Genomic DNA, 25,719 nt, shown 5'->3' with positions numbered 1-25,719 from the left:
TGCATTCTCTTGACAAAACTCTATTAGCCTTTGCCCTGCTTCATTCTGTGCTCCAAGGCCAAATTTGCCTGTTACTCCAGGTGTTTATTGACTTCCTACTTTTGCATTCCAGTCCCCTATAATGAAAAGGACATCTTTTTATTAGCATTCTGCAAATATATATTAGGTAGCCCACTGTATACTAAGCATTGAAGTAATATAATGATGAGCTCAATAATGTTTGCCTTTAGGAGTTAAGACTCAGTAAGGGATATAAAATCGAAATACCAAGAATTATTGGTCAAGACAGAAAAACAGTAGTATGAACAAAAGATCTTAGGTAATTAAAAGTGAGAGACTAAATCCTACTAGAGAAATGAAGAAGGATTTTGTGAGGAGTTGGGATTCAAAATAAATAGTGTAGGGACAACTGAGTGGCCATTTTGGGGAAGAAAAAAAAAAAGATAAAATGTGAGATGTATCTCTTACCTTACATGAGAGTAAACTCCAAATGGATTAGGGATCTAAGTGTAAAAAATAAACCATGCAACTACTAGAAGAAAACAGAGAGGAATTCCTCTTTACTTTTAAAAAACACTCTTCTTTAATAAATGGTTACTGAAAAGCCAGAGGCAAAATATATATATATATTTAAGACATGTCAAAAAACATCATAAAGTTAGAAGACAGCTGACCGATGCACAGCATATAGATATCAGCACTTAAAAATGAGAGACAAGTGATCCAAACCTCAATAGAAAAACTGAAAAAAGAGATGAGTAGATGATTCTCAAAAACTAGAGTAATTTTTCTGAACATATAAAAACAGCCTTCATACTCACTTACAATCAGAAATGAATATCAAAACAGCAGAGAGATACTACCTCACCTTTTAGCTACCAAAAACTGTCGAGTATGATAAATTCAGTTGGTGACGGGAAACAGACACTCTCTTATATTGCTGATGGGAATGCAAACCGGTGCAGCCCTTCTAGAAAGGATTTTAGCAAATCTCCACACACACCTTTCCATCCAACAGTCCCACTTTTAGCTGTCTGCCTTCAAAATACAGCCTCCACCATTATGAAAATACATATATATGAGGTATTCCTTGCAGCATCGTTTATAATTGTAAAATATTGGAAACAACCTAAATGCCCACCCATAAGAAACTAATTGCATAAATTATGTGTGCAAGATAGAGTAATGGCCTCTCAAAGATATACACATCCTAATATGCAAAATCTATGAATATGTTTCCATAAATGGCAAAAGAGGCTGTTGGAGATGTGTTTAAGGCTAATGACCTCAAGGTGGGAAGAGTATCCTAGATTATCCAGGTGGTTTCATTCTAGTAACAGGTGGTGGTGGTGGTTTAGTTGCTTTGTTGTGACTGATGCCTGCGACCCTATGGACTATAGCCTGCCAGGCTCCTCTGTTCGTGGAATTTCCCAGGCAAGTAACAGAAGGCCTTAGAAACTGAGAACATTTAAGAGCGATACTACATTGCCAGCTTTGAAGATGGAGGAAGACGACCACGAGCCAAGGAATATGAGTGACCTTAAGATGCTGGAAAAGGCAAAAAACATATTCTCCCATAGAGCCTTTGAGAGGAGTAAAGCCCTGCTGACACCTTGATTTTAGCCAGATGATACCTGTGTTGGACTTCTGATCTACAGAAGAATAATAAATTTGTACTGTTTATGTCACCGTGTTTGTGGTAATTTGTTACAGCAGCAATAGAAAACTAGTACAGTGATTAAACTGGTGAAATTAGAATTCTGTAATTTCAGTCAGTGTGTCACTGACCACGGTTCTGGACCTTAATCAGGAGCAACTGATAAGAAGAGACAAGAAGTTCAGACAGGGCTCTGTCGGGGCCCTATCGCAGCAGGAGGGAGTGAAAGCAGATAATAATTTCCCTTGGTGTCTCCTTATGGGGCAGGTGAGCAGGTTCCTTACATGGAGTGAGGGTCGGGGTGAGAACAGGGGCTGAGCCAGAGAACTGACTTATGTAGTCTGCCCACCCCTTTGTGGTGCTGTATGCAGGGAGTATCCACAGTACCCTACTTAGCTCCCAGTTCCTCAGAAGTGGCATTTGGGTTTTTGGTCTTTTTGTATCTTGTTGTTCGTAATTTGCCCAAACTGCACATGTTACATGTATGCAGTTATTTTTAGTTCCATATAGTTTTTTTGTATTTTGTTGCTGGAGGACATGCTTATCCAGGTGCAAGCACTGCAGCAAAGGGTCCCAGGTCCCAGCCTATCTTAGGTATGGTAACTGTGTTAATTTCCTAGTTTTCATAATTACGTGCATGCTTAGTCACTAGGTCATGTCTAACTCTTTGCGACCCCAAGGACTGTAGTCCGCCACGCTCCTCTGTCCATGGGATTTCCCAGGCAAGAGTACTGGAGTGTGTTGTCATTTCTTCCTCCAGAGGATCTCTCTGACCCAGGAATGAAACCCCCATATCCTGTGTCTCCTACATTGGCAGGTGGATTCTTAACCACTGAGCCACCTGGGAAGTCATAATAATTCTATAGTTACATAAGATGTTAGTGTTAGATGAAGCTGGACAAAGGAAAACTCTTTGTACTATTTCTCCAAACATAAAGGAAAAAATAACAGAGATTCCTTCCCTTCTCAAGATTCACCCCCCACTCAACTCATTGACATATTTATGTTAGTCGCCATTTTTTTCCTGCTATTCCTCTGTGAATTTCCAGTGGCTTTTAACTCTTGTTAAAAAGTAAAGACTTGTTTAAAATTTACAAAAATTTTTAGCAGATTTATTCTTAATGGATCTGAAATGGAAACACCCTGAAAGTCCATTGGTTGGCAAATGGGTAAACCAGTTTTGGTATATCTGTACAGTGGAATAAAAAGGAAGCAACTAGTGATACATGCACCAATATAGATAAATTTCAAAAACAGTATGCTAAGTGAAAGAAGACTCCTTACCACATAATTCCATTTATATAACATTCTAGAACAGATGAAACTATAGGAACAAATCAGATTAGTGGTTTCTAAGGGCTGAGTGAAGAGGAAGGGATTGACAATAAAGAGGCACAAATAAATTCTTTGAGTGATAGAAATATTCTGTATCTCAACTGCAGTAGTACACATTTGTCAAAACTCATCAAACTGTATACCTAAAAAATAGTGAATTTTGTTTATAAGTTACACTTCTATGAATCTAATTTTAAAAGATATATTTAAAACATAATATAAAAAGTTGAAAATAAAAGGTTTAAAAACTTTTAATTGGAAGATAATCAAAAGAAATCTGGCATAACAGTGTTGTATCAAGTGAAGATAAATCTTTAAAGCAAATTATTGGGGAGAGAGAAGGTATGCTTTATATCTTCTAGTGATAAGCATATCAATAAGTTATATTATGATGCTATATATAGTAATTATGGGGCTTCCCAGGTGACACTAGTGTTAAAGAACCCACCTGCCAATGCAGAAGACATATGAGACGTGATTTCGGTCCCTGGGTCAAAAAGATCCCCTGGAGGAGGGCAACCCACTCCAGTATTCTTTCCTGGAGAATCCCATGGACAGAGGTACATGGCGGGCTACAGTCTGCAGGGTTGAAAAGAGCTAGACACAACTGAAGAGACTTAGCACACACACACACAGAACAACGATAATGTTATATAATACTATTTTACTTTTATATTTTAATATAACCTAATAATATCATTAACATTGTTTAGATATAATTAGTGCATATATGTTCACTCTATTAACTTCTGTGCTTTTGTATGTTTAAGAGTTTCATAAAAAAAAGTTTCACTTCCTTTAACAAAAGTGAATCATTGGATGCGTGTCAAAAATGCAGATTGCTGCTTCACACCAGAGCTTCTGATTCATCAGCTCTGCGCTGGAAAAAACAATTGTAATTTATGATAGAACCTTTTCTTTCCCTCTGTGATGCTCAAATTTGTAGACAAACAAAAACAAAACAAATAACACTAAATCAAAAAGCCCCACTAGAGGAGAAATGACTCACACTGAAACTGCTTATTAACTAAAAAGCACTTGTAACTGTTTATTGTTTTGTTATGATCCTTGTTACCTGGAGTTTCCCTTTCTGTTTAGACTTCCAACAACTGGAAAATAAACTAAATAACATATTATAACTGAAAAGTAAAGTTTGACATTTTCAGTTACCCTTCCTTTTCCTTTTTCCTTGTTAGCTTTCTACAGTTAGATTTTAGTTAACATTTATCAAACATCTACAAATTCCTAAGTTACATAAAGAGAACAAACAAAAGAGTCGGTTATGTATGAATAGCCCTTCTTCTTAGATAATTATGAATCATAGTAATATGAAGAGCTAAAATATACAAAATACACAGAGACTAATTTACTAATTAAACTGAAACTTAAAAAGCAAGAATAAAAACAGTTCTCACCTGGGTTCTTTCTAGTTGACAAGGTGACATTTTCTTGGTATTAGTCATAGAACATTTTAAGGAACTGCTATTAAAATTACTTAATCACCTAGAATCGTTTAATCCCTTGTGTGGTCTCTGATATGGAAAAGTCTCAAACAGGATTAAAGCAGGGATCTGCACACCACTGTGTGTATGTGAGTGCATGTGCGTGTGTGTGTGTGTGTGTAAGGTGATGATGACATGTCTCTCTGCTGCTTCTCCACGTCTTAAGGGAACAGCAGCAGCGCTAGGACGCCCGCAAGTTAGTGTCTCTGATTACCACCACTGAGGCTTCTGAGAGTGGTTGCATAGCAGCAGTTTTATTTCAGTTACCAATCATGCCCTGATAGCCAAGTTCAGTCTTTTGGGGGTTACTCCAATTTGTAGGTGGTGAGCAACTTTTATCACTATCTTAACGTTCACCAGGCTCCAGAGAAAGACACTGTTTGACTTTTTCTCTTTCACTGGCTGCTGCTAATTGTAAGCCTTATTTTGACAAAAAAAGAGTGAGTATCAACTTCTTAATCTAAGTAATTTTAGTTGTATCAATTGCCATAACAGTGTTGTTGTTTAAAACAGTAAGCTTTTTACTATTTTTAAGAACTGTAGATGGTAGCAAGAACATTTCAAAGGAAATTTGGATGGGGTAGGATTTGTTTGAAGGGTTTTATTGGTGTTCTTTCTTTGGGTCATTTAGAAGGATGAAATCAAGTTTATTTGTAGTCTTCTCCTTTGTTTTCATTTATGCTATGGGATTTTTAAGGTGCATTTATAGGAGTATCATTTATTCTTCAAATTAACATAAGACATAGATATCATAACTTTATGTGAAAGAGAGAGAGATTTTCCTAACTGGTATTCATCTATTTTAAAATTTTATATTTGGATGTGACCACAGAATCAGTGACCACAGAATCAGTTACATATAAAAGTAATTTCAGTAGGATTTCAATTTTACTCTAGTTTAATTTTATTTTATTTTTTTTTTTTTGAACAGAGGAAAATTTATGCGTCGAACCTGGACTGGTCACTTATGATAATATACATGCTACAATTCCATTCTCCCCAATCATTCCACCTTCACCCTCTCCCACAGAGTCCCAAAGACTGTTCTAAATGCCTATGTCTCTTTTGCAGTCTCTTATACAGGGTTCAGGTTACCATTTTTCTAAATTCCATATATATGCGTTAATATACAGTATTGATGTTCTTCTTTCTGGCTTACTTCACTCTGTATAATTGGCTCCAATTTCATCCACCTCATTAAAACTGATTCAAATGCATTCTTTTTGATGGCTGAGAAATACTCCATTGTGTATATGTACCAAAGCTTTCTTATCCATTCATCTGCAGATGGACATCTAGGTTGCTTCCATGTCCTGGCTATTATAAACAGTGCTGCAATGAACATTGGAGTACATGTGTCTCTTTCAATTCTGGTTTCCTCGGTGTGTATGCCCAGGAGTGTGATTGCTGGATCATATGGCAGTTCTATTTCCAGTTTTCTAAGGAATCTCCACACTGTTCTCCATAGTGGCTGTACTAGTTTGCATTCCCACCAACAGTGTAAGAGGGTTCCCTTCTCTCCACACCCTCTCCAGCATTTATTGCATGTAGACTTTTGGATAGCAGCCATTCTGACTGGTGTGAAATGGTATCTCATTGTGGTTTTGATTTGCATTTCTCTGATGATGAGGGATGTTGAGCATTTTTTCATGTGTTTGTTAGCCATCTTTATGTCTTCTTTGGAGAAATGTCTGTTTAGTTCTTTGGCCCATTTTTTGATTGGGTCACTTAGTTTTCTGGAATTAAGCTGCAGGAGCTGCTTGTATAATTTGGAGATTAATCCTTTATCAGTTGCTTCATTTGCTATTATTTTCTCCCATTCTGAAGGCTGTCTTTTCACCTTGCTTAGAGTTTCCTTTGCTGTGCAGAAGCTTTTGATTTTAATTAGGTCCCATTTGTTTATTTTTGCTTTTATTTCCAATATTCTGGGAGGTGGGTCTTGGAGGATCCTGCTGTGATTTATGTCGGAGAGTGTTTTGCCTACGTTCTCCTCTAGGAGTTTTATAGTTTCTGGTCTTACATTTAGATCTTTAATCCATTTTGAGTTTATTTTGGTGTATGGTGTTAGGAAGTGTGCTAGTTTCATTCTTTTACAAGTGGCTGACCAGTTTTCCCAGCACCACTTGTTAAAGAGACTGTCTTTTCTCCATTTTATATTCTTGCCTCCTTTGTCGAAGATAAGGTGTCCATAGGAGCGTGGGTTTATCTCTGGGCTTTCTATTTTGTTCCATTGATCTATATTTCTGTCTTTATGCCAGTACCATACTGTCTTGATGACTGTGGCTTTGTAATAGAGCCTGAAGTCTGGCAGGTTAATTCCCCCAGTTCCATTCTTCTTCCTCAAAATTGCTTTAGCTATTCGAGGTTTTTTGTATTTCCATACAAATTGTGAGATTATTTGTTCTAGTTCTGTGAAAAATATTGTTGGTAGCTTGATAGGGATTGCATTGAATGTATAAATTACTTTGGGTAGTATACTCATTTTTACAATATTTATTCTTCCAATCCACGAACACGGTATATTTCTCCATCTATTAGTGTCCTCTTTGATTACTTTCACTAGTGTTTCATAGTTTTCTATGTACAAGTCTTTTGTTTCCTTAGGTAGATATATTCCTAAGTATTTAATTGTTTTCGTTGCAACAGTGAATGGAATAGTTTCCTTAATTTCTTTCTATTTTCTCATTATTAGTGTATAGGAATGCAAGGGATTTCTGTGTGTTGATTTTATATCCTGCAACTTTACTGTAATCATTGATAGCTCTAGTAGTTTTCTGGTAGAGTCTTTAGGGTTTTCTGTGTAGAGGATCATGTCATCAGCGAACAGTGAAAGCTTTACTTCTTCTTTTCCAATTTGTATTCCTTTTATGTCTTTTTCTGCTCTGATTGCTGTGGCCAAAACTTCCAGAACTATGTTGAATAGTAGTGGTGAGAGTGGGCACCCTTGTCTTGTTCCTGACTTTAGGGGAAATGCTTTCAGTTTTTCACCATTGAGGATAATGTTTGCTGTGGGTTTGTCATATATAGCTTTTATTATGTTGAGGTATGTCCCTTCAATTCCCACTTTCTGGAGGGTTTTTATCAAAAATGGATGTTGAATTTTGTCGAAGGCTTTCTCTGCATCTATTGAGATAATCATATGATTTTATTTTTCAGTTTGTTAATGTGGTGTATTACGTTGATTGATTTGCGGATATTGAAGAATCCTTGCATTCCTGGGATAAAGCCCACTTGGTCATGATGTATGATCTTCTTAATGTGTTGTTGGATTCTGATTGCTAGAATTTTGTTAAGGATTTTTGCATCTATGTTCATCAGTGATATTGGCCTATAGTTTTCTTTTTTTGTGGGGTCTTTACCAGGTTTTGGGATTAGGGTGATGGTGGCCTCATAGAATGAGTTTGGAAGTTTCCCTTCCTCAGCTATTTTCTGGAAGAGTTTGAGTAGAATAGGTGTTAGCTCTTCTCTAAATTTTTGGTAGAATTCAGCTGTGAAGCCGTTTGGACCTGGGCTTTTGTTTGCTGGGAGATTTTTGATTACAGTTTCAATTTCCGTGCTTGTGATGGGTTTGTTCAGATTTTCTATTTCTTCCTGGTTCAGTTTTGGAAAGTTGTACTTTTCTAGGAATTTGTCCATTTCTTCCAGGTTATTCATTTTATTGCCATATAATTGCTGATAGTATTCTCTAATAATCCTTTGTATTTCTGTGTTGTCAGTTGTGATCTCTCCATTTTCATTTCTAATTTTATTGATTTGGTTCTTCTCCCTTTGTTTCTTGATGAGTCTGGCTAGTGGTTTGTCAATTTTATTCACCTTCTCAAAGAACCAGCTTTTGGCTTTGTTGATTTTTGCTATGGTCTCTTTTGTTTCTTTTGCATTTATCTCTGCCCTAATTTTTATGATTTCTTTCCTTCTACTGACCCTGGGGTTCTTCATTTCTTCCTTTTCTAGTTGCTTTAGATGTAGAGTTAGGTTATTTAGTTGACTTTTTTCTTGTTTCTTGAGGTGTGCCTGTATTGCTATGAACTTCCCCCTTAGCACTGCTTTTACAGTGTCCCAGAGGTTTTGGGTTGTTGTGTTTTCATTTTCGTTCATTTCTATGCATATTTTGATGTCTCTTTTGATTTCTTCTATGATTTGTTCATTATTCAGCAGCGTGTTGTTCAGTCTCCATATGTTGGCACTTTTAATAGTTATTCTCCTGTAATTGAGATCTAATCTTACTGCATTGTGGTCAGAAAAGATGCTTGGAATGATTTCAATTTTTTTGAATTTACCTAGGCTAGATTTATGTCCCAGGATGTGATCTATCCTGGAAAAGGTTCCGTGTGCGCTTGAGAAAAAGGTGAAATTCATTGTTTTGGGGTGAAATGTCCTATAGATATCTATTAGGTCTAACTGTTCTATTATATCATTTAAAGATTGTGTTTCCTTGTTAATTTTCTGTTTAGTTGATCTATCCATAGATGTAAGTGGGGTGTTAAAATCTCCCACTATTATTGTGTTATTGTTAATTTCCCCTTTCATACTTGTTAGTAATTGTCTTACATATTGCGGTGCTCCTATGTTAGGTGCATAAATATTTATAATTGTTATATCTTCTTCTTGGATTGATCCTTTGATCATTATGTAGTTTCCTTCTTTGTCTCGTTTCACAGCCTTTGTTTTAAAGTCTATTTTATCTGATATGAGTATTGCTACTCCTGCTTTCTTTTGGTCTCTATTTGCATGGACTATCTTTTTCCAGCCCTTCACTTTCAGTCTGTATGCATCCCTCGTTTTGAGGTGGGTCTCTTGCAGACAACATATATGGGGGTCTTGTTTTTGTATCCATTCAGCCAGCCTTTGTCTTTTGGTTGGGGCATTCAACCCATTTACGTTTAAGGTAATTATTGAAAAGTACGATCCCGTAGCCATTTTCTTTATTGCTTCGGGTTCAAGTTTATACACTCTTTCTGTGATTCCTGTCTATAGAAGATCCTTTAGCATTTGTTGCAGAGCTGGTTTGGTGATGCTGAATTCCCTCAGCTTTTGCTTGTCTGTAAAGCTTTTGATTTCTCCTTCATATTTGAATGAGATCCTTGCTGGGTATAGTAATCTGGGCTGTAGGTTATTTTCTTTCATCACTTTAAGTATATCTTGCCACTCCCTTCTGGCCTGAAGAGTTTCTGTTGAAAGATCAGCTGTTATCCTTATGGGAATCCCCTTGAGTGTTATTTGCTGCTTTTCCCTTGCTGCTTTTAATATTTGTTCTTTGTGTTTGATCTTTGTTAATTTGATTAATATGTGTCTTGGAGTATTTCGCCTTGGGTTTATCCTGTTGGGGACTCTCTGGATTTCTTGGACTTGGGTGATTATTTCTTTCCCTATTTTAGGGAAGTTTTCAACTATTATCTCCTCAAGTATTCTCTCATGGTCTTTCTTTTTGTCTTCTTCTTCTGGGACTCCTATGATTCGAATGTTGGAGCGTTTAACATTGTCCCAGAGGTCTCTAATATTGTCCTCATTTCTTTTAATTCGTTTTTCTTTTTTCCTCTCTGTTTCATTTATTTCTACAATTCTATCTTCTAGTTCGCTTATCCTGTCTTCTGCCTCTGTTATTCTACTGTTTGTTCCCTCCAGAGTGTTTCTGATCTCATCTATTGCATTATTCATTGTATATTGACTCTTTTTTATTTCTTCTAAGTCCTTATTAAATCTTTCTTCCATCTTCTCAATCCTTTTCTCCAGGTTATTTATCTGTAACTCCATTTTACTTTCAAGATTTTGAATCATTTTCACCATCAAAATTCGAAATTCTTTATCAGGTAGATTCCCTATATCTTCTTCTTTTGTTTGTGTTGGTGGGCAATTATCTTGTTCCTTTACTTGCTGGGTATTTCTCTGCCTCTTCATCTTGCTTATATTGCTTTGCTTGGGGTGTCCTTTCCCTCTTCTTGCAGTTTGTGGAGTTCTCTTTATTATGTAGTTTCTTCGCTGTGTGTGGGGTTGGACAGGTGACTTGTCCGGGTTCCCTGGTTAGGGAAGCATGTGTCAGTGTTCTGGTGGGTGGAGCTGGATTTCTTCTCTCTCCTTTAGAAGACAATGGGCTGCTTTTCTGGGAGCCTGATGTCCTCTGCCAGTATTCAGAAGTGGTTTTGTGGACTTTACTCCACGTTCAAATGTTCTTTTGATGAATTTGTGGGGAAGAAAGTGGTCTCGCCGTCTTGTTCCTTCCTCCCCAGAACACTGGATTCCTATATTCCACCTGGTCGTGGAGTATCCCTTCCCAGCCGCTCCAGCAAGGCGCAGCCGCTGTACCCTACCTTGGACGAGGGGTATCTCCTCAAGGCCGCCCCTCCTGCTTTGAATGTGGATCAGCTCCTCTCGGCCCTCCGGTGCCCAAGCAGCCACCACCTCCTGGACGTGGTACAGCTCCTCTCGGCCACCGCCTCAACCCTGGGCACGGGGCAGCTCCTCTCAGCCACGATTCTGCACGTGGTCGGTTGCGCCGGGAGCCGGGCGTCTCTCGCGTCTGCGCCGCCGGAAGCCGGGCGTCTCTCGCGTCTGCGCCGCCGGGAGCCGGGCGTCTCTCGCGTCTGCGCCGCCGGGAGCCGGGCGTCTCTCGCGTCTGCGCCGCCGGGAGCCGGGCGTCTCTCGCGTCTGCGCCGCCGGGAGCTGGGCGTCTCTCGCGTCTGGATTATCTTCCCGCTTCCCCTTCTGTTTTCCTCTTGCAGGGCTCCAGTGCTTCAGTAGATGTCAGATTCACGCCAGACTCTCGCTCGGTGTCCGTGGACCCGAGACCGACGCCTGTATCACCTTCTGACGTCCGCTCCTTCTCTTGCTGTAGTCTTGCTTTCTCCGTATCACTGCTGTTGTCCCTTTTTCCTCCTTTCGAAGACAATGGGCTGCTTTTCTGGGTGCCTGACGTCCTCTGCCAGCATTCAGAAGTTGTTTTGTGGACTTTACTCGCGTTCAAAAGTTCTTTTGATGAATTTGTGGAGGAGAGAGTGGTCTCGCCGTCCTATTCCTCCGCCATCTTGTTCCTCCTCTGCCTAGTTTAATTTTATAGATAGGAGCCTTAGGAGCAAATTTTTCTAAGTCAAATGTCACGTTAGTGGAGGTTTTTAATTTGTTTCTTTTTTCCTCATATTTTTTGAATTGTCATATTGCATTTCTGTCTCTTTGTGATGTATAATTCTATAATAAGATACATGTAGAAATTAAGTATAGTATACATGGGGGAAATGCATTATATTATAGTGTTTAGAGTATTTAACGAGAAATTAGAATGTGGAGAATTAGTACAATGTTATGGTTAAAAAGCAAGAGTTCCAGAGTCAGACAGACCACCTGAACTTGAAGTTTTACTCTGCCACTTCGCTGCTATGTGACTTGGGAAAAGCCAAAGAACTTCTCCATATCCCACCTATTGATAGACAGTGATCAACTGTTCATGAAGAAAATGAACTGCTCATATATTGCACATTCCTGCTCAGAATCATATTAAAGTTTCATAGCTGAAAGTATTTTTCTCAGAAAAGCAAATACTTATTTATGACTGCTTTGAATGGTCTTGTCTCTCATTGTCGATTTCCTTAGAAGTCAGAGCACAAGGTGAGGTCCTTACAGTGGCCTCCAGGATCTACACACCATACCGTCTACCCCACTACCCAGACCAGCACCAGCCTGCTACCTCTCTGACCTCATTCCCCACGATTCTTCTTACTGCTTTCTCCATTCCAGCCTCAGTGACTTCTTGACTCTCTTTTGATCATACCAGGCATGCTTTTGCCTTGAAGCCTTTGTCAAGCCTAGTCGCATTGCCTGGAATGCTTTTCCCTTCCAGTGTGTGCTGGAAGTATCAAGGCTCACTCACCTCCTTCAAATCTTTATTCAATATAATCTTCATAAGGTCTACAGTGACCACTTTGTATTCCCAATCCTCTTTACACAGCTCCGTTTTTAACAGTGCTTTTCTTTTGCTAATTTACTTTGTTCTTTGTTTATGGTCTGTTTCCTTCCACTGTTATATAAGATTAATGAAGAAAAAGAGTTTTGTTTGCTTTGCTCATTGATATATCTCAAGTGCCTCAAGTATCTGACAAATAAATACATGAATAAATGAAGCTTTTTCAGTACTAGCATTAGATTAGGTTTAAATTCTGACTCCTTACCTATTAACTCTATTACCTAAATGAAGTTATTGAATACCTACTTTGTGGAGTTGTTCCATGAATATGTTACCACATATTGGAAAGCAACTGGCCAGTGCTTGATAACCCAGGAAGCCTTCAATAAATTCTTTCAGCCAACAAATAGTTACTGAACACTTAATGATATACCAAGTATCACTTACAGGCACTGGCATATATCAGTGAGCAAAATAGCCCCAAATCCCTGATATTGTGGGAATTATTTCTAGTTTGCTTTCCTTTCTTCATTGCAGTAGTTTCTAGAAGGAAAAAAATCATGATTTCACTAACCTGTTCAGTAGTCTGTCATCCTAGATTTATTTCAGTTAATGCTTAGAGGTATCCATTTTCCATTACTTTAAAAGTACCTTTGCATTCAGTTATCTTATTCTTTGAGATGGCCTTAGGAAGAGAAATTTTTAACCCTTATTTTACCTCTAAGAAATCTCAAACCTCAAAGTTATGATTTGTCCAGTGTCATTCAGCTAGGAGAGATATGAGCTAGGATTTGAAGCCATACTTCCTGACTCAGGATTCCCTATTCTCTCCATGGTGGCACTTGTACCAGAAGCACCATGATGGGTTTTATTCATTTCACTGCCTATTTAATTTCAGTTCTACAAACATTCACTGGGCCCCTATGCCAGATACCAACCTTGCCCAGGAATGCAAAAATTGTTTAGTCTCTGTCCTGAGAAGTTCAGAATTTAATAGGGAAGACTGTTAACACATCAGTGGGTATGCAGCGTGCTAAATGTAACACTGGCTGTATTTATAGATTCTTGGAAGCATATAGGAGGACACCTAATCTACAGCAGGGTCAGAGATTGCCAAAATAGACACCTTAGAGGAGATCATGGCTCAGCTGAGTCTGAAAGGATGACTTAAACAGGGAAAAGGGACGGAATATGAGCAGTAGCAAGATACATGATGAATTGGAGGCTTTTAGGGTTGCTGGCAAGCCACTCCAGTACTCTTGCCTAGAAAAATCCCAGGATGGAGGAGATTGGTAGGTTGCAGTCCGTGGGGTCGCTAAGGGTCGGACACGACTGAGCGACTTCACTTTCACTTTTCACTTTCACACGTTGGAGAAGGAAATGGCAACCCACTCCAGTGTTCTTGCCTGGAGAATCCCAGGGACGGGGGACCCTAGTGGGCTTCTGTCTATGGGGTCACACAGAGTTGGACACGACTGAAGTGACACAGCAGCAGCAGCAGCAGGGTTGCTGGCATCTACAGCACAAAGCAGGGAATGGCCAGGTTTCAGGCTAGAACAGTTAGTATCTACCAGATGAGACCACATCCTACAGGTAGAAGAAGCACAAGCTGAAATCAAGATTGCTGGGAGAAATATCAATGACGTCAAATGTGCAGATGATACTGCCCTTATGGCAGAAAGTGAAGAGAACTAAAAAGCCTCTTGATGAAAGTGAAAGAGGAGAGTGAAAAGGTTGGCTTGAAGCTCAACATCCAGAAAACTAAGATCATGGCATCTGGTCCCATCACTTCATGGCAAATCGATGGGGAAACAGTGGAAACAGTGTCAGACTTTATTTTTTTGGGCTCCAAAATCACTGCAGATGCTGGTTGCAGCCATGAAATTAAAAGACTCTTATTCCTTGGAAGGAAAGTTATGACCAACCTAGATAGCATATTCAAAAGCAGAGACATTACTTTGCCAACAAAGGTCTGTCTAGTCAAGGCTATGGTTTTTCCAGTGGTCAGATATGGATGTGAGAGTTGGACTATGAAGAAAACTGAGCACCGAAGAATTGATGTTTTTGAACTGTGGTGCTGGAGAAGACTCTTGAGAGTCCCTTGTACTGCAAGGAGATCCAACCAGTCCATCCTAAAGGAGATCAATCCTGGGTGTTCATTGGAAGGACTGATGCTAAAGCTGAAACTCCAATACTTTGGCCACCTCATGCAAAGAGTTGACTCATTGGAAAAGACTCTGATGCTGGGAGAGATTGGGGGCAGGAGGAGAAGGGGTCGACAGAAGATGAGATGGCTGGATGGCATCACCAACTCGATGCATATGAGTTTGGGTGAACTCCGGGAGTTGGAGATGGACAGGGAGGCCTGGCGTGCTGCAATTCATGGGGTCGCAAAGGGTCGGACACGACTGAGCGACTGAACTGAACTGAACAGGTAGAACTCTTACCAGGACCATTCTATTAGGTACCTTTAGGTCAATTATTCCCGTACACTCAGCTGTAGCCAGGGCTGTTCACATTACAGAGCCCACTGACCTGTATATAAGGAATTGCTCAGAGGGGATGGTGGGCAAGAGGGCATACCATACACTCTGAGGCTTCCCAGAGGGAATAATGTTGCTGGAAGGCTCAGTGCAACCTGGTTGGTCCTGGCAAAGCTATAGAAGGAGCCAAGCTTTCAGCTAAATAGTCTTCTCAGATGAAAACCATAATTCAGTTATATCAAGGAAATGAAAACAGAATTTTGTAGTAGCTTCTACTACCTTATCAACCACTCTGGGCCGTCATACAATTTCCCTTATCTGTACTCTGTAAACAACCATAATTTTATATATATAGTTGTGAGATTTATTTATTGAGCACTTACTAAGGTTTAATCTCTGTGGTGGATGTTAAGATAGATGCAGCATTATCAGTTCAGTTCACTTTAGTCACTCAGAGTGTATGGTATGTCCTCTTGCCCACCATCCCCTCTGAGCAATTCCTTATATACAGGTCAGTGGGCTCTGTAATGTGAACAGCCCTGGCTACAGCTGGGTGTACGGGAATAATTGACCTAAAGGTACCTAATAGAATGGTCCTGGTAAGAGTTCTACCTGTTCAGTTCAGTTCAGTCGCTCAGTCGTGTCCGACTCTTTACGACCCCATGAATCATAGCACGCCAGGCCTCCCTGTCCATCACCAACTCCCGGAGTTCACTCAAACTCATGTCCATCGAGTCGGTGATGCCATCCAGCCATCTCATTCTCTGTCGTCCCCGTCTCCTCCTGCCCCCAATCTCTCCCAGCATCAGAGTCTTTTCCAATGAGTCAACTCGTCACATGAGGTGGCCAAAGTATGGGAGTTTCAGTTTTAGCATCAGTCCTTCCAATGAACATCTAGGATTGATCTCTAGAATGGACTGGTTGGATCTCCTTGCAGTCCAAGGGACTCTCAAGAGTCTTCTCCAGCACCACAGTTCAAAAGCATCAATTCTTCGGCGATCAGCTTTCTTCACAGTCCAACTCTCACATCCACACATGACCACGGGAAAAACCATAGCCTTGACTAGACGGACCTTGGTTGGCAAAGTAATGTCTCTGCTTTTTAATATGCTATCTAGGTTGGTCATAACTTTCCTTCCAAGGAGTAAGCGTCTTTTAATTTCATGGCTGCAACCAGCATCTGCAGTGATTTTGGAGCCCAAAAAAATAAAGTCTGACACTGTTTCCACTTTTTCCCCATCTATTTCCCATGAAGTGATGGGACCAGATGCCATGATCTTTGTTTTCTGAATGTTGAGCTTCAAGCCAACCTTTTCACTCTCCTCTTTCACTTTCATCAAGAGGCTTTTAACTACTTAACTATAGTTTTGTTAGAAATGTATGTATATATGGTATTTAGTTGGGTTCTTGGGCTGAATCTCAACTTAACGCTCATGGTTTTTGAACCAACAATAAATGATCCTAATAGAATTCTATAAATTTCGGTCTTGCTTGCTGACTGCATTCTTAAGAAAATGTGGTGACTCATCTTATTGAATCATAGAAGGTAGTAAATAAAACCTCTGCCTTGGAGAACAAATGACAGTGACTTTCCCTAATGATGCTAAGATTATACAGGAGACCAGGCAAATGCCTGTCTCTAAGAAATATAGTACTTTTAAAATAGCCTTGTTTTTTTTCCCCTCCAATCAATCTCAGTACACCTATAATAAAAAACCTGGGAAATAAAAAACAGCTTAGGGAATTTTGTCTGTGTGATATTTTCTAGTTTTTATCCTTATTCTTTGGACTACAAGAACAAGAAATAACACAAGCATTTTTCTTCAGTCAGCTCAATAGTCCCAATTCTGAACTAAGTAATTTCCATCATTCTCTTGGAGTGCTTATGTGTTTGCAAACTATACTTGGCGTGGAAAAGCAGTGGTAGTCCACTCTGCTGTTCACCGGATATCTCCACTTATCTTTCTGGATTGTACATTCTTTCCCTGTTGAAGTTAGGCGTGGTCATGTGACTTTTTTGTCTAAAAAATGAGACCATTAGTGACATAAAGCTTTCAGAGCAAGTACAAAATTTCCCACACTTCCTTTATCCTGCTGCAGCAACTATAGAAGCACAGAGATGGAGCCACCCTTAGCACAAGACCCTGCGTGAGGACAGCATAGAGCCAGATCCCCATCACATTTGACTTGCTCAGAGATACGTAGTATGTTTTGTGTGAGATTATTATTTTGTGTGTGTGTGAAATTTGTGTCTGATATTTTGTGTGAGATTATATTATTATAAAGTTATTAGATAAGTATAACCTAGCTTATTGTGATTAATATAGTCTTTACTCCAAAACAGTGATGTTTAATGGTAACTTGCAAGGAGATCCAACCAGTCCATTCTAAAGGAGATCAGTCCTGGGTGTTCATTGGAAGGACTGATGCTAAAGCTGAAACTCCAATACTTTGGCCACCTCATGTGATGAGTTGACTCACTGGAAAAGACTCTGATGCTGGGAGGGATTGGGGGCAGAAGGAGAAGGGGTTGCCAGAGAATGAGATGGCTGGGTGGCATCACCGACTCAATGGACGTGAGTTTGTGTGAACTCCGGGAGTTGGTAATGGACAGGGAGGCCTGGCGTGCTGTGATTCATGGGGTCGCAAAGAGTTGGACACGACTGAGCGACAACTGAACTGAACTGAAAGGAATAAAACAGATTTGATGTGCTCTTATTAGCCTAGTATTTTTTTCTTCCTTTTGGAAATATTATTGTACATAGATTCTATAAACTAATAATATTCATCACCAGGTGATTAGAGTCCTTTCTATGCATCAAAATACTTTTCTTTGAATTACAGTCTTTTGTCAAAACATTTTGAGATGCCTCTGTAAGATGTCCTTTCATCTGCCAACAGTAGAATTGTTTCTTAAAAGAAGTGCTCATTGATGTTCCTTCTTGTATTTATTTTTTTATTCAGCAAGCTTTTTTGAATGTCCATTATGTGCCAGGTGCTAAGGCTGGACGATGCTCAAGGCACTCTGGATGGTTTAGTAGAAGTGGCACAAAGTAAGCAGGAGCTAAAAGCTATGAGGCACTTTGTTCTTCTCAAGTCTGGGTGCTTCACTGGTTTCATAAATGATACATACCAATTTCATTTTAAAAGAGCTAAACTATATTTAAAGATTAACATCATAAATACCGTATCCAAGGTGACATAGATCAAATTATGCCACTATTGAGACCACCAACCTATGACCTTAAAAGTTAGACGTTTTTTTTTTTACCATAGCTAGTATAGAGACAGTTTAAGAAATAAGAACTTAAGTGCCATCAAAAAGTCTGATTCTCCCAATTATCTTAGAAGAAAAAATTTTTTAGCACATTGGCAGGTGATTTCCAGCAACTGTGTTTTACAAATTAAAAAATTAAAAGCTGAATTCTGTTTCTGGTCTTCATTATAAGAATCTGAGTAGCTTTTTCAAAGGCAGTGCAGACGAGTTAGGAGATAGCAAGGCTCCCCTTTTGTTCTCTTTCCTATCACCTTCTGCCTTCTCATTCTAGGGGTTCTTCAGCAAGCGCCTAAAAGGCTCCATCAAGAGGACCAAAAGCCAATCAAAGCTTGACCGAAACACGAGCTTTCGGCTTCCCTCTCTTCGCAATACCGATGACAGGTAGGCGTTCACTTGCTTAAAACACAGAAAGCAATTTTACAGTGCATTTTGGTAAGATATTTTGGTCTTCTCTAACTATACATCAGTGATAGTCCTAGAGAACTGATAAAAAAAATTTACTTTTTTATCTTGCTCATATTGAGGCATGGTACAAAATATTAGCTTACATACCAAACCAGTTTAAAAATCTTATAATATTGGAGAGCATGCAGATACCTAAGAACTAATTTCAGAGTCAGTTGTGCTATTTCTGTCAAATTGTGTTCTAGTGGCCCAAGGTGTATCTTTCTTCTTATAGAATGACTTTAAGGGATGCTGATGGCTATAGCTAACATTTTCTGAGCACTATACTAAATGCTTTATATACTTTATCTTGTTTCATCTTTAGAATAACCCTGTAAGGGAAATACTAATATTATCACCATTTTACAGATGACAAGTCTGAGAAACAGAGGTTCCAAGGTTATACTGCTTAGTAAATAGCAAAAATGGTATTTAAACTTGGGCAACTTTGCTCTGAGTCCATGGTCTCCACTGCTGTCTTATTCTTTGTGTATACTATATGGACTCGGCCTTATTAATTTACAGTCACATCTAGAAGGCATGTATGAAAAGGAAGCCTTGAGATTTCTCTGGTGGTCCAGTGGCTAAGACTCTGCTCCCAATACAGGGGGCCAAGGTTCGATCCCTGGTCAGGGAACTAGATCCCACATACTACAACTAAAGATTCCATATGCCACAATGAAGATCAAAGCTCCTGCATGCCACAGCTAAGACCCAGCACTGCCAAATAAATAAGTAAAAAAAATAATAATTTTTTTAAAGGAAGCCTGGATTTTAATAATTAGTACTACCAGCTTGAGCAAACCTCACATGCATAGCTCTCTAAGGATAAAAGCCTTCTAAAATGATTGAATGTATGCTAGGACACATTTGTAATAATTCATGTCTCCACAATGCTCAAAATTTAGGAAATGGTACTCTTGTGTCTTGACACATCACCACCATCACCAGTCTTTATTGAGTGCTTACTCTGTGCCAAGTATTTTTAATGTAGTCTCTCATGTAAGGCAACCCTAGAATACTATTTTACAGATGAGGGACTAAAGCAAAAGAGATTGAGAAGCATGCCCATAGTCACACAGCTAATTAGTAGAGCTTGGATTAAGCTTTTGTCTGCCTTTCATAATGATCCTCCTATTTATACTTGGGTGTTTCTTTTTCTTTTCAGTAATAAGTCCATTATTTTCAGCTACGTGCATAATAAATAGAAATACAGATTGTAATCTCATAATTGCAGATTATAGACTTGCCAGGCAGAGAGATACTCTGATTTTATAAATAAAGTAATGTTTCCCCTATACCGAGTTGATGAGAAGCTACAGCTTTATCAGCTCTTCTTATCCTTGAACCACTTTAGAGATGTTCTTTGAAATTTGCAAGTATGTTCAATTGCAGTGCAAGTTTATTGTTAGATATCTCTTTTATACCTCTTTGTTTAAGGGTAATCATTTTTAAAAAATCTTTTATTCTCATATTTTCCCTTAGATTCCTATTATTCGATAACTTTCATCATTGTAAGAATTCAAATCATTTTATACAAGATTTTTCAGAATATTGGTTTTTAAGGACAAGGATGTGGTATAGCAACTAAAACATTCCTAATTCAATTGCCAGTTCCTTAAACTCTGTAGCATCACGTATAAACTTGAGAGACAAGGAGATATTTTTTTGTAGGTGTACTTTATTTTATAAACTTGCACTAAATATCACTTTCTCAATTTCAAACCAAGTGCTCTCTCCTATTCTGTTTTGCTTTAGGTAGCCTAGAGGAATTCTTGGATTGAATTACCAAGAGATTATGTTCTCCTGGTGTCTGCTATTGTTATTATATAGGCAGCATGTTTTCAGCCTTTCCAATGATTTAAATTCCTTATATGTGACTTCCATGCTATTCTGCTTCAGTCAACAGCAGTATCTTTCTGCCTCAAATACAGCATACTAAATAAATACAGCATAATAAAAAAAGTGCTAATAAATCTCAAGTATTAGATAATTGTCTTTCAAATCCATTTATAGAGGTTTTCTAAACAGAAATTTTTCAGAAACTTTATTCTTCTTGTATAGGGATATACACACTAGAAGTTTGAATATATCACAGCTCAAAAAGAAAAAAGACCCTCTTGCCGTCAGATCATCTGAAAACACAGATAAATAGAACTAAGGTACAAGATCTTAATCAACTGAGTTCTTCAAATTGGTAACCTTACTGGTATCATTAAGAGATTTTTCCAAAGACCCTTGGTCTTGTGCCATATGCATCAGTTTCTAAAATCAGGCCATTTCTTCCAAAATGGTATGTGGTGTCTAAATCTAACTAGAAAAACATTTCTATTTTATAGCAAGTCTGCAGAAACTCTAGGCAAACCTAAGTAAGCAAGCCCTTTTTTGCAGTTTCTAAATTGTACTGTAAAATGCTTATGTCTTTGTGTAAAAGAAAAAAGTTTCAATACATTAAGTACAGCTTAAAAAATAAAAGTCCCTCTTCACCTTCTTTTCTTCCCATATAAATAACCTCATTAACAGTTTGTATATTTTTAAACAGTTTTTTAAAAATCCATACGTAAATGCATACATATGTGTATTTTGCTTATTTTCGTAAGGCTGGTGTTGTTTAGTCAGTGAGTCATGTCTGACACTTGCGACCCTGTGGACTATAGCCCAACAGGCTCCTCTGTCCATGGGATTTTCCAGGCAAGAATACTGGAGTGGGTTGCTATTTCCTTCTCCAGGGGATCTTCCCAACCTAGGGATTGGACCCAAGTCTCCTGCATTGCAGGCAGATTCTTTACCACTGAGCCACCAGGAAACCTTTCACGTAAGTGGGATCATATTATATGTATTACTTTGTGACTTCACTTTATAGAATAAATATTTTGGACAACTTTATATGTCAGTCATATAAATCTACATAATTCTTCTTAACAATAACAGTTTTTGTAACATGTGTACTTCACCTCCCTGCTGATGAATATTTTGTTTCTCCAGTCTTGGGCATAAAATAGAGATGTAATGACCATTTTTGATATGTGCCTTTCTCTCCTTATATGATAGGGTTAGATTTCTGAAGAAGTACTACTACTATGAAGTATACACAATATCAAATTGTTCAGAAAAGCTGTACTAATTTCTGTTCCCACCCACAGATTAAGATCACTTTTATCCATGGAAAATAACAAGGTCCTACTGTATAGACAGGGAACTAGATTCAATATGCTGTGATAAACCATAATGGAAAACACTCTAAGAAAAAAAAAAAAAAAATATATATATATATATATATAACTAAGTCACTTTGTTGTACAGCAGAGATTAATAATTGTATAGCAACTAGAGATCAATATTAAAAATTACTTTTATCCTTCAAACAACCAGTATATTTTTATCAGTATGATGGATGAATAGAAATAGTAAACACGTATACAGTATGTACTGGGCTTCCCGGATAGCTCAGCGGTAAAGAATCTGCCTTCAATGCAGGAGACCCAGGTTCTCTCCCTGGGTCGTGAAGATCCCCTGGAGGAGGGCATGGCAACCCATCCCAGTATTCTTGCATGGAGAATCCCTGGACAGAGGAGCCTGGCAGGCTACAATCCATAGGGTCACAAAGAGTCTGGCACAACTGAAGTGACTTAGCACTTACACATGCAGTATGTACTATGTGTCATAAACTGGTCTGAGCACTTCACATAAATGAACTCATTTAATCATTATAACAACCCTAGTTACATTCATGACCTCATTTTGAAGATGAGAGAACTGAAACAGAGAAATGAGTGAATTGCACAAGGTCACACATCAGAAAACAGCAGTACTGTGATTCAAATTCAAGAATTCTAGCTCTGGAGTGTACATTCCTAACTTTATGCTGTATTGCCCCTCACAAAAAAGTCAGGTAGCAGACATTTCTTTGTTTTAATTTCTATTCCCTAATGCCTGGTAAGTTGAACATCTTTTCAGAAGTTTTCTTCTTCTATGACTTGCTTATTGATCCCTTTGCCCATTTTCTATTGAGCTGTTTGTCCTTTATCTAATGATTTGGAGTAGTCCTTTATTATTACAAGGGATTATAAGCCACTATTACTCATATTGTTAAATTTTTCTTCCAGCCAGTTACTTGTTTTTAAAATCATGTCTCTCAATTATATAGAAGTTTTAGATTTTCATTTGGTCCAACATGTCAGTCTTTGTGGGCTTATCTGTCCAAATTTGACCAGAACTCTGAACTCAAGAAGCCAAGGATCTCTTTCTCATTAAATTTCTCATTATAATACTGTTCAATTCACTTTCTCTCTCTCCTTCAAGAGGAGGAAATATTCTATCTGGGGTATCAGAAGGATAATGAAGTAGTGATCATGATATTTTGAATTTTTCAAGGTTTTTGATAACTACAAACCTTATTTAGCACTCATTACATTTTAAAAATGTAAAATTATTCTCATGAGGTCTGAGTTACTGCTTAAAGGTGGCAGAAAAGCAGTTGTAAATGAGTCCATTTCATCTAAAGAAGGTTTACTATATGTGATCAGTGAGTTTTTCTGTGCAAAAGACTAAAAGGTTATTTTAACATGCAGACTTAATTGATCAAAAAGACCCTGCAGGTCTGTTTAGCCAATGATCTTCAAGTCATAAACTCTGCTGTAAGGCCCTGATAGAATTTGTTGCCAGGGTTGCCTTGGGGATCAATTTATAATGATTCTTAAACTCAGAATTTCCTTTGTGAAATTGTGGGGCATAGACATAAGAAGTAAAATGTTACCAAATAATATTTCTAAAAACCAAATATCTTGTCACACAGTAACATAGGTAATTGTGAGAGTCATGTACAGAGTAGAAAGCCATGTGCTACCAGGGAATATAGAGAAGTAAAGACACAGCCCAACCTTAAGGAGTCAACAAAAGAAGTAAATATCCAAGAAGAAATGGTGTAGGGGAGGTAAGATTACTTCTTGTTGGGTGGATCAGGAAAGACCTTAGAGGGCAGTGGCAGTGAGTTATACCTTAAAAAACAAACAAACAAACAAAAAAAAAACAGAAATAGACACATGGGGAGAGTGCTCTTCGGGATGGAAATGATGAGCCAAAGAAGAGAGCAGGGAATTACAGAGCTTGAAAAGAGCTTACCCCCAGAACTCCGGAAAGATTCAGCTCCTACCGAGCTCTAAAAGGCAGCAGCCAGGCTTACATTTATCACAGAGCAAATTTGAGAAACTCAACCAGATAAAAAGATACCAACATTTGTGTTCCCCCATTACAATTTCCGAAGAAGGCAATGGCACCCCACTCCAGTACTCTTGCCTGGAAAATCCCATGGATGGAGGAGCCTGGTGGGCTGGGGTTCATGGGGTCGCTAAGAGTCAGACACGACTGAGCAACTTCACTTTCACTTTTCACTTTCATGCATTGGAGAAGGAAATGGCAACCCACTCCAGTGTTCTTGCCTGGAGAATCCCAGGGATGGGGGAGGCTGGTGGGCTGCCGTCTATGGGGTTGCACAGAGTCGGATATGACTGAAGCAACTTAGCAGCAGCAGCATTACAATCTCAGCTGGTAATTATACTCCTAATTATATCCAAGAGAAGTGAAAACATTATGTCCCCACAAAAACTTGTACATGAATATTCATAAGCATTATTTATAATTGCCCCAAAATGATACTGACCCAAATGTCCGCATCAACTGATGAATGGATATACAGAAGATGATATGTCCACATAATACAGTATTATTCAGTCTTAAAAAAAGAATGGAGTACTGATACATGCTACAGTATGGATAAACCTTGAAAACTTTATGCAAAGTGAAAGAAGCCAGTCACAAAAGACCACAGAATGTACAATTCCATTTATGTAAAATGTCCAGAATAGGCAAATCTATGAAGACAGTAGATTAATGGCTGCTAGAGGCTGGGGATGTAGGGCAGGGAAGTGATGAATGAAAATGACTGCTAATGGACATGAGGTTTCTTTTTTGGAGTGATGAAATGTTTTAAGCTTAGACTGTGGTGATAATTGCACAGTTCTGAGTATACTGAAAATGGTGTGCTTTAAATGGGTAGATTTTATGGTATGTTAATTATATCTCAATAAAGATGTTAAATTATTTTTTAAAAAACATCTGGCCAGGAAGTACTCTGCAATGAAGCTCATTAATCTGTAAGCTGTATTCCAGCACACAGTTTCCATTGAGTTCTTTAGTGCTTTAAAATAAAGACAGATGGCCAAGAATCTCCAGATATTGAGGAAATTCTTCACCATGAAAGGCAGGAGGAAAAACAAATAAATAGGAGAAAGAAAAAAGAACTCAGAAGAAACAGAGACAGTGCAAAAAGCCAAAAACAACTTCAAAGCATAATAAATATTTTCAAAAGATAAGGTTGTGCATCTATGAAACAATAATATGCTGTAAGAAAAGGAACCTCACTGAAACAAGAAAGAGAGTTTGAAAATTAAAATACGTAAAGTCAAGTCAAGTCAATTTCCCAGAATGTGGAACAGAAAATGAGAAAATCAATCCAGAAGATTCTAATAAGAGTTTTCTTAGAAAAGTTTGGAGAGGAAACTGTCAAAGAAATAATACAAGAAAATTTCTGAAAACAAGAAAATATAAATGTACATATTAGGAAGGCCACCATATTCCAGTGAGTGAAAAATAACAAAAGACTTTCCAGTGCGCGCATGCATGCGTGCGCGTGCGAGCACACACAGACACACACACACACACACACCAGTTCACATTATCATGAAAGAGCACAATACCAAGGCCTAAAAAAAATCTTAAAGGCTTCTAGAAAGAAAAATTAGGTTACATACAAAGGAGGTATGAAAGGACTGCATTACAGTTCTCAATAGACTAATGAAAATCAAAAGTCACTGGAGCAGTGTTGTCAAAATTCTGAGTGGAGGTTATTTTCAACAGTATTCCATACACAGGACAATCCTTGAACGTCAAATGGGGAGTTTGGATTTTATTGTATAAGCAGTGGGGGGACATTAACCATTTTTGAGCAAGGAAGTGACCTGATTAGAATTGTGCCATGTAGAGATTGATCCAGCAGTGGAATTTCACATGACTTGGTTTGCAGAGACTAAATTTGGGATTCCAATTAAGTGGCGGGGGGTAGCTATTTTAAG

General features: G+C 38.4%; 1 protein-coding gene across 8 annotated transcripts in view; it reads left to right on the top strand.

Annotated features, from left to right (window-relative positions):
* Positions 1–25,719, top strand: part of RASAL2 (RAS protein activator like 2) — a 414,753-nt gene that overhangs the window by 327,181 nt on the left and 61,853 nt on the right. For all 8 annotated transcript variants that reach the window (XM_088845306.1, XM_088845310.1, XM_088845305.1 and 5 more), the window contains one exon: positions 18,417–18,526. In XM_088845306.1, coding sequence (XP_088701432.1) covers positions 18,417–18,526 — 110 coding nt within the window. The remainder of the gene's footprint in view (positions 1–18,416; positions 18,527–25,719) is intronic.

Source organism: Moschus berezovskii, chromosome 17 (assembly GCF_049115385.1).
Source record: "Moschus berezovskii isolate FMDL1 chromosome 17, NW_MosBer_1.0, whole genome shotgun sequence".
Classification (NCBI taxonomy): domain Eukaryota; kingdom Metazoa; phylum Chordata; class Mammalia; order Artiodactyla; family Moschidae; genus Moschus; species Moschus berezovskii.
The sequence above is the reverse complement of the archived record's forward strand: the minus strand, read 5'-3'. Positions and strand labels throughout refer to the sequence as shown.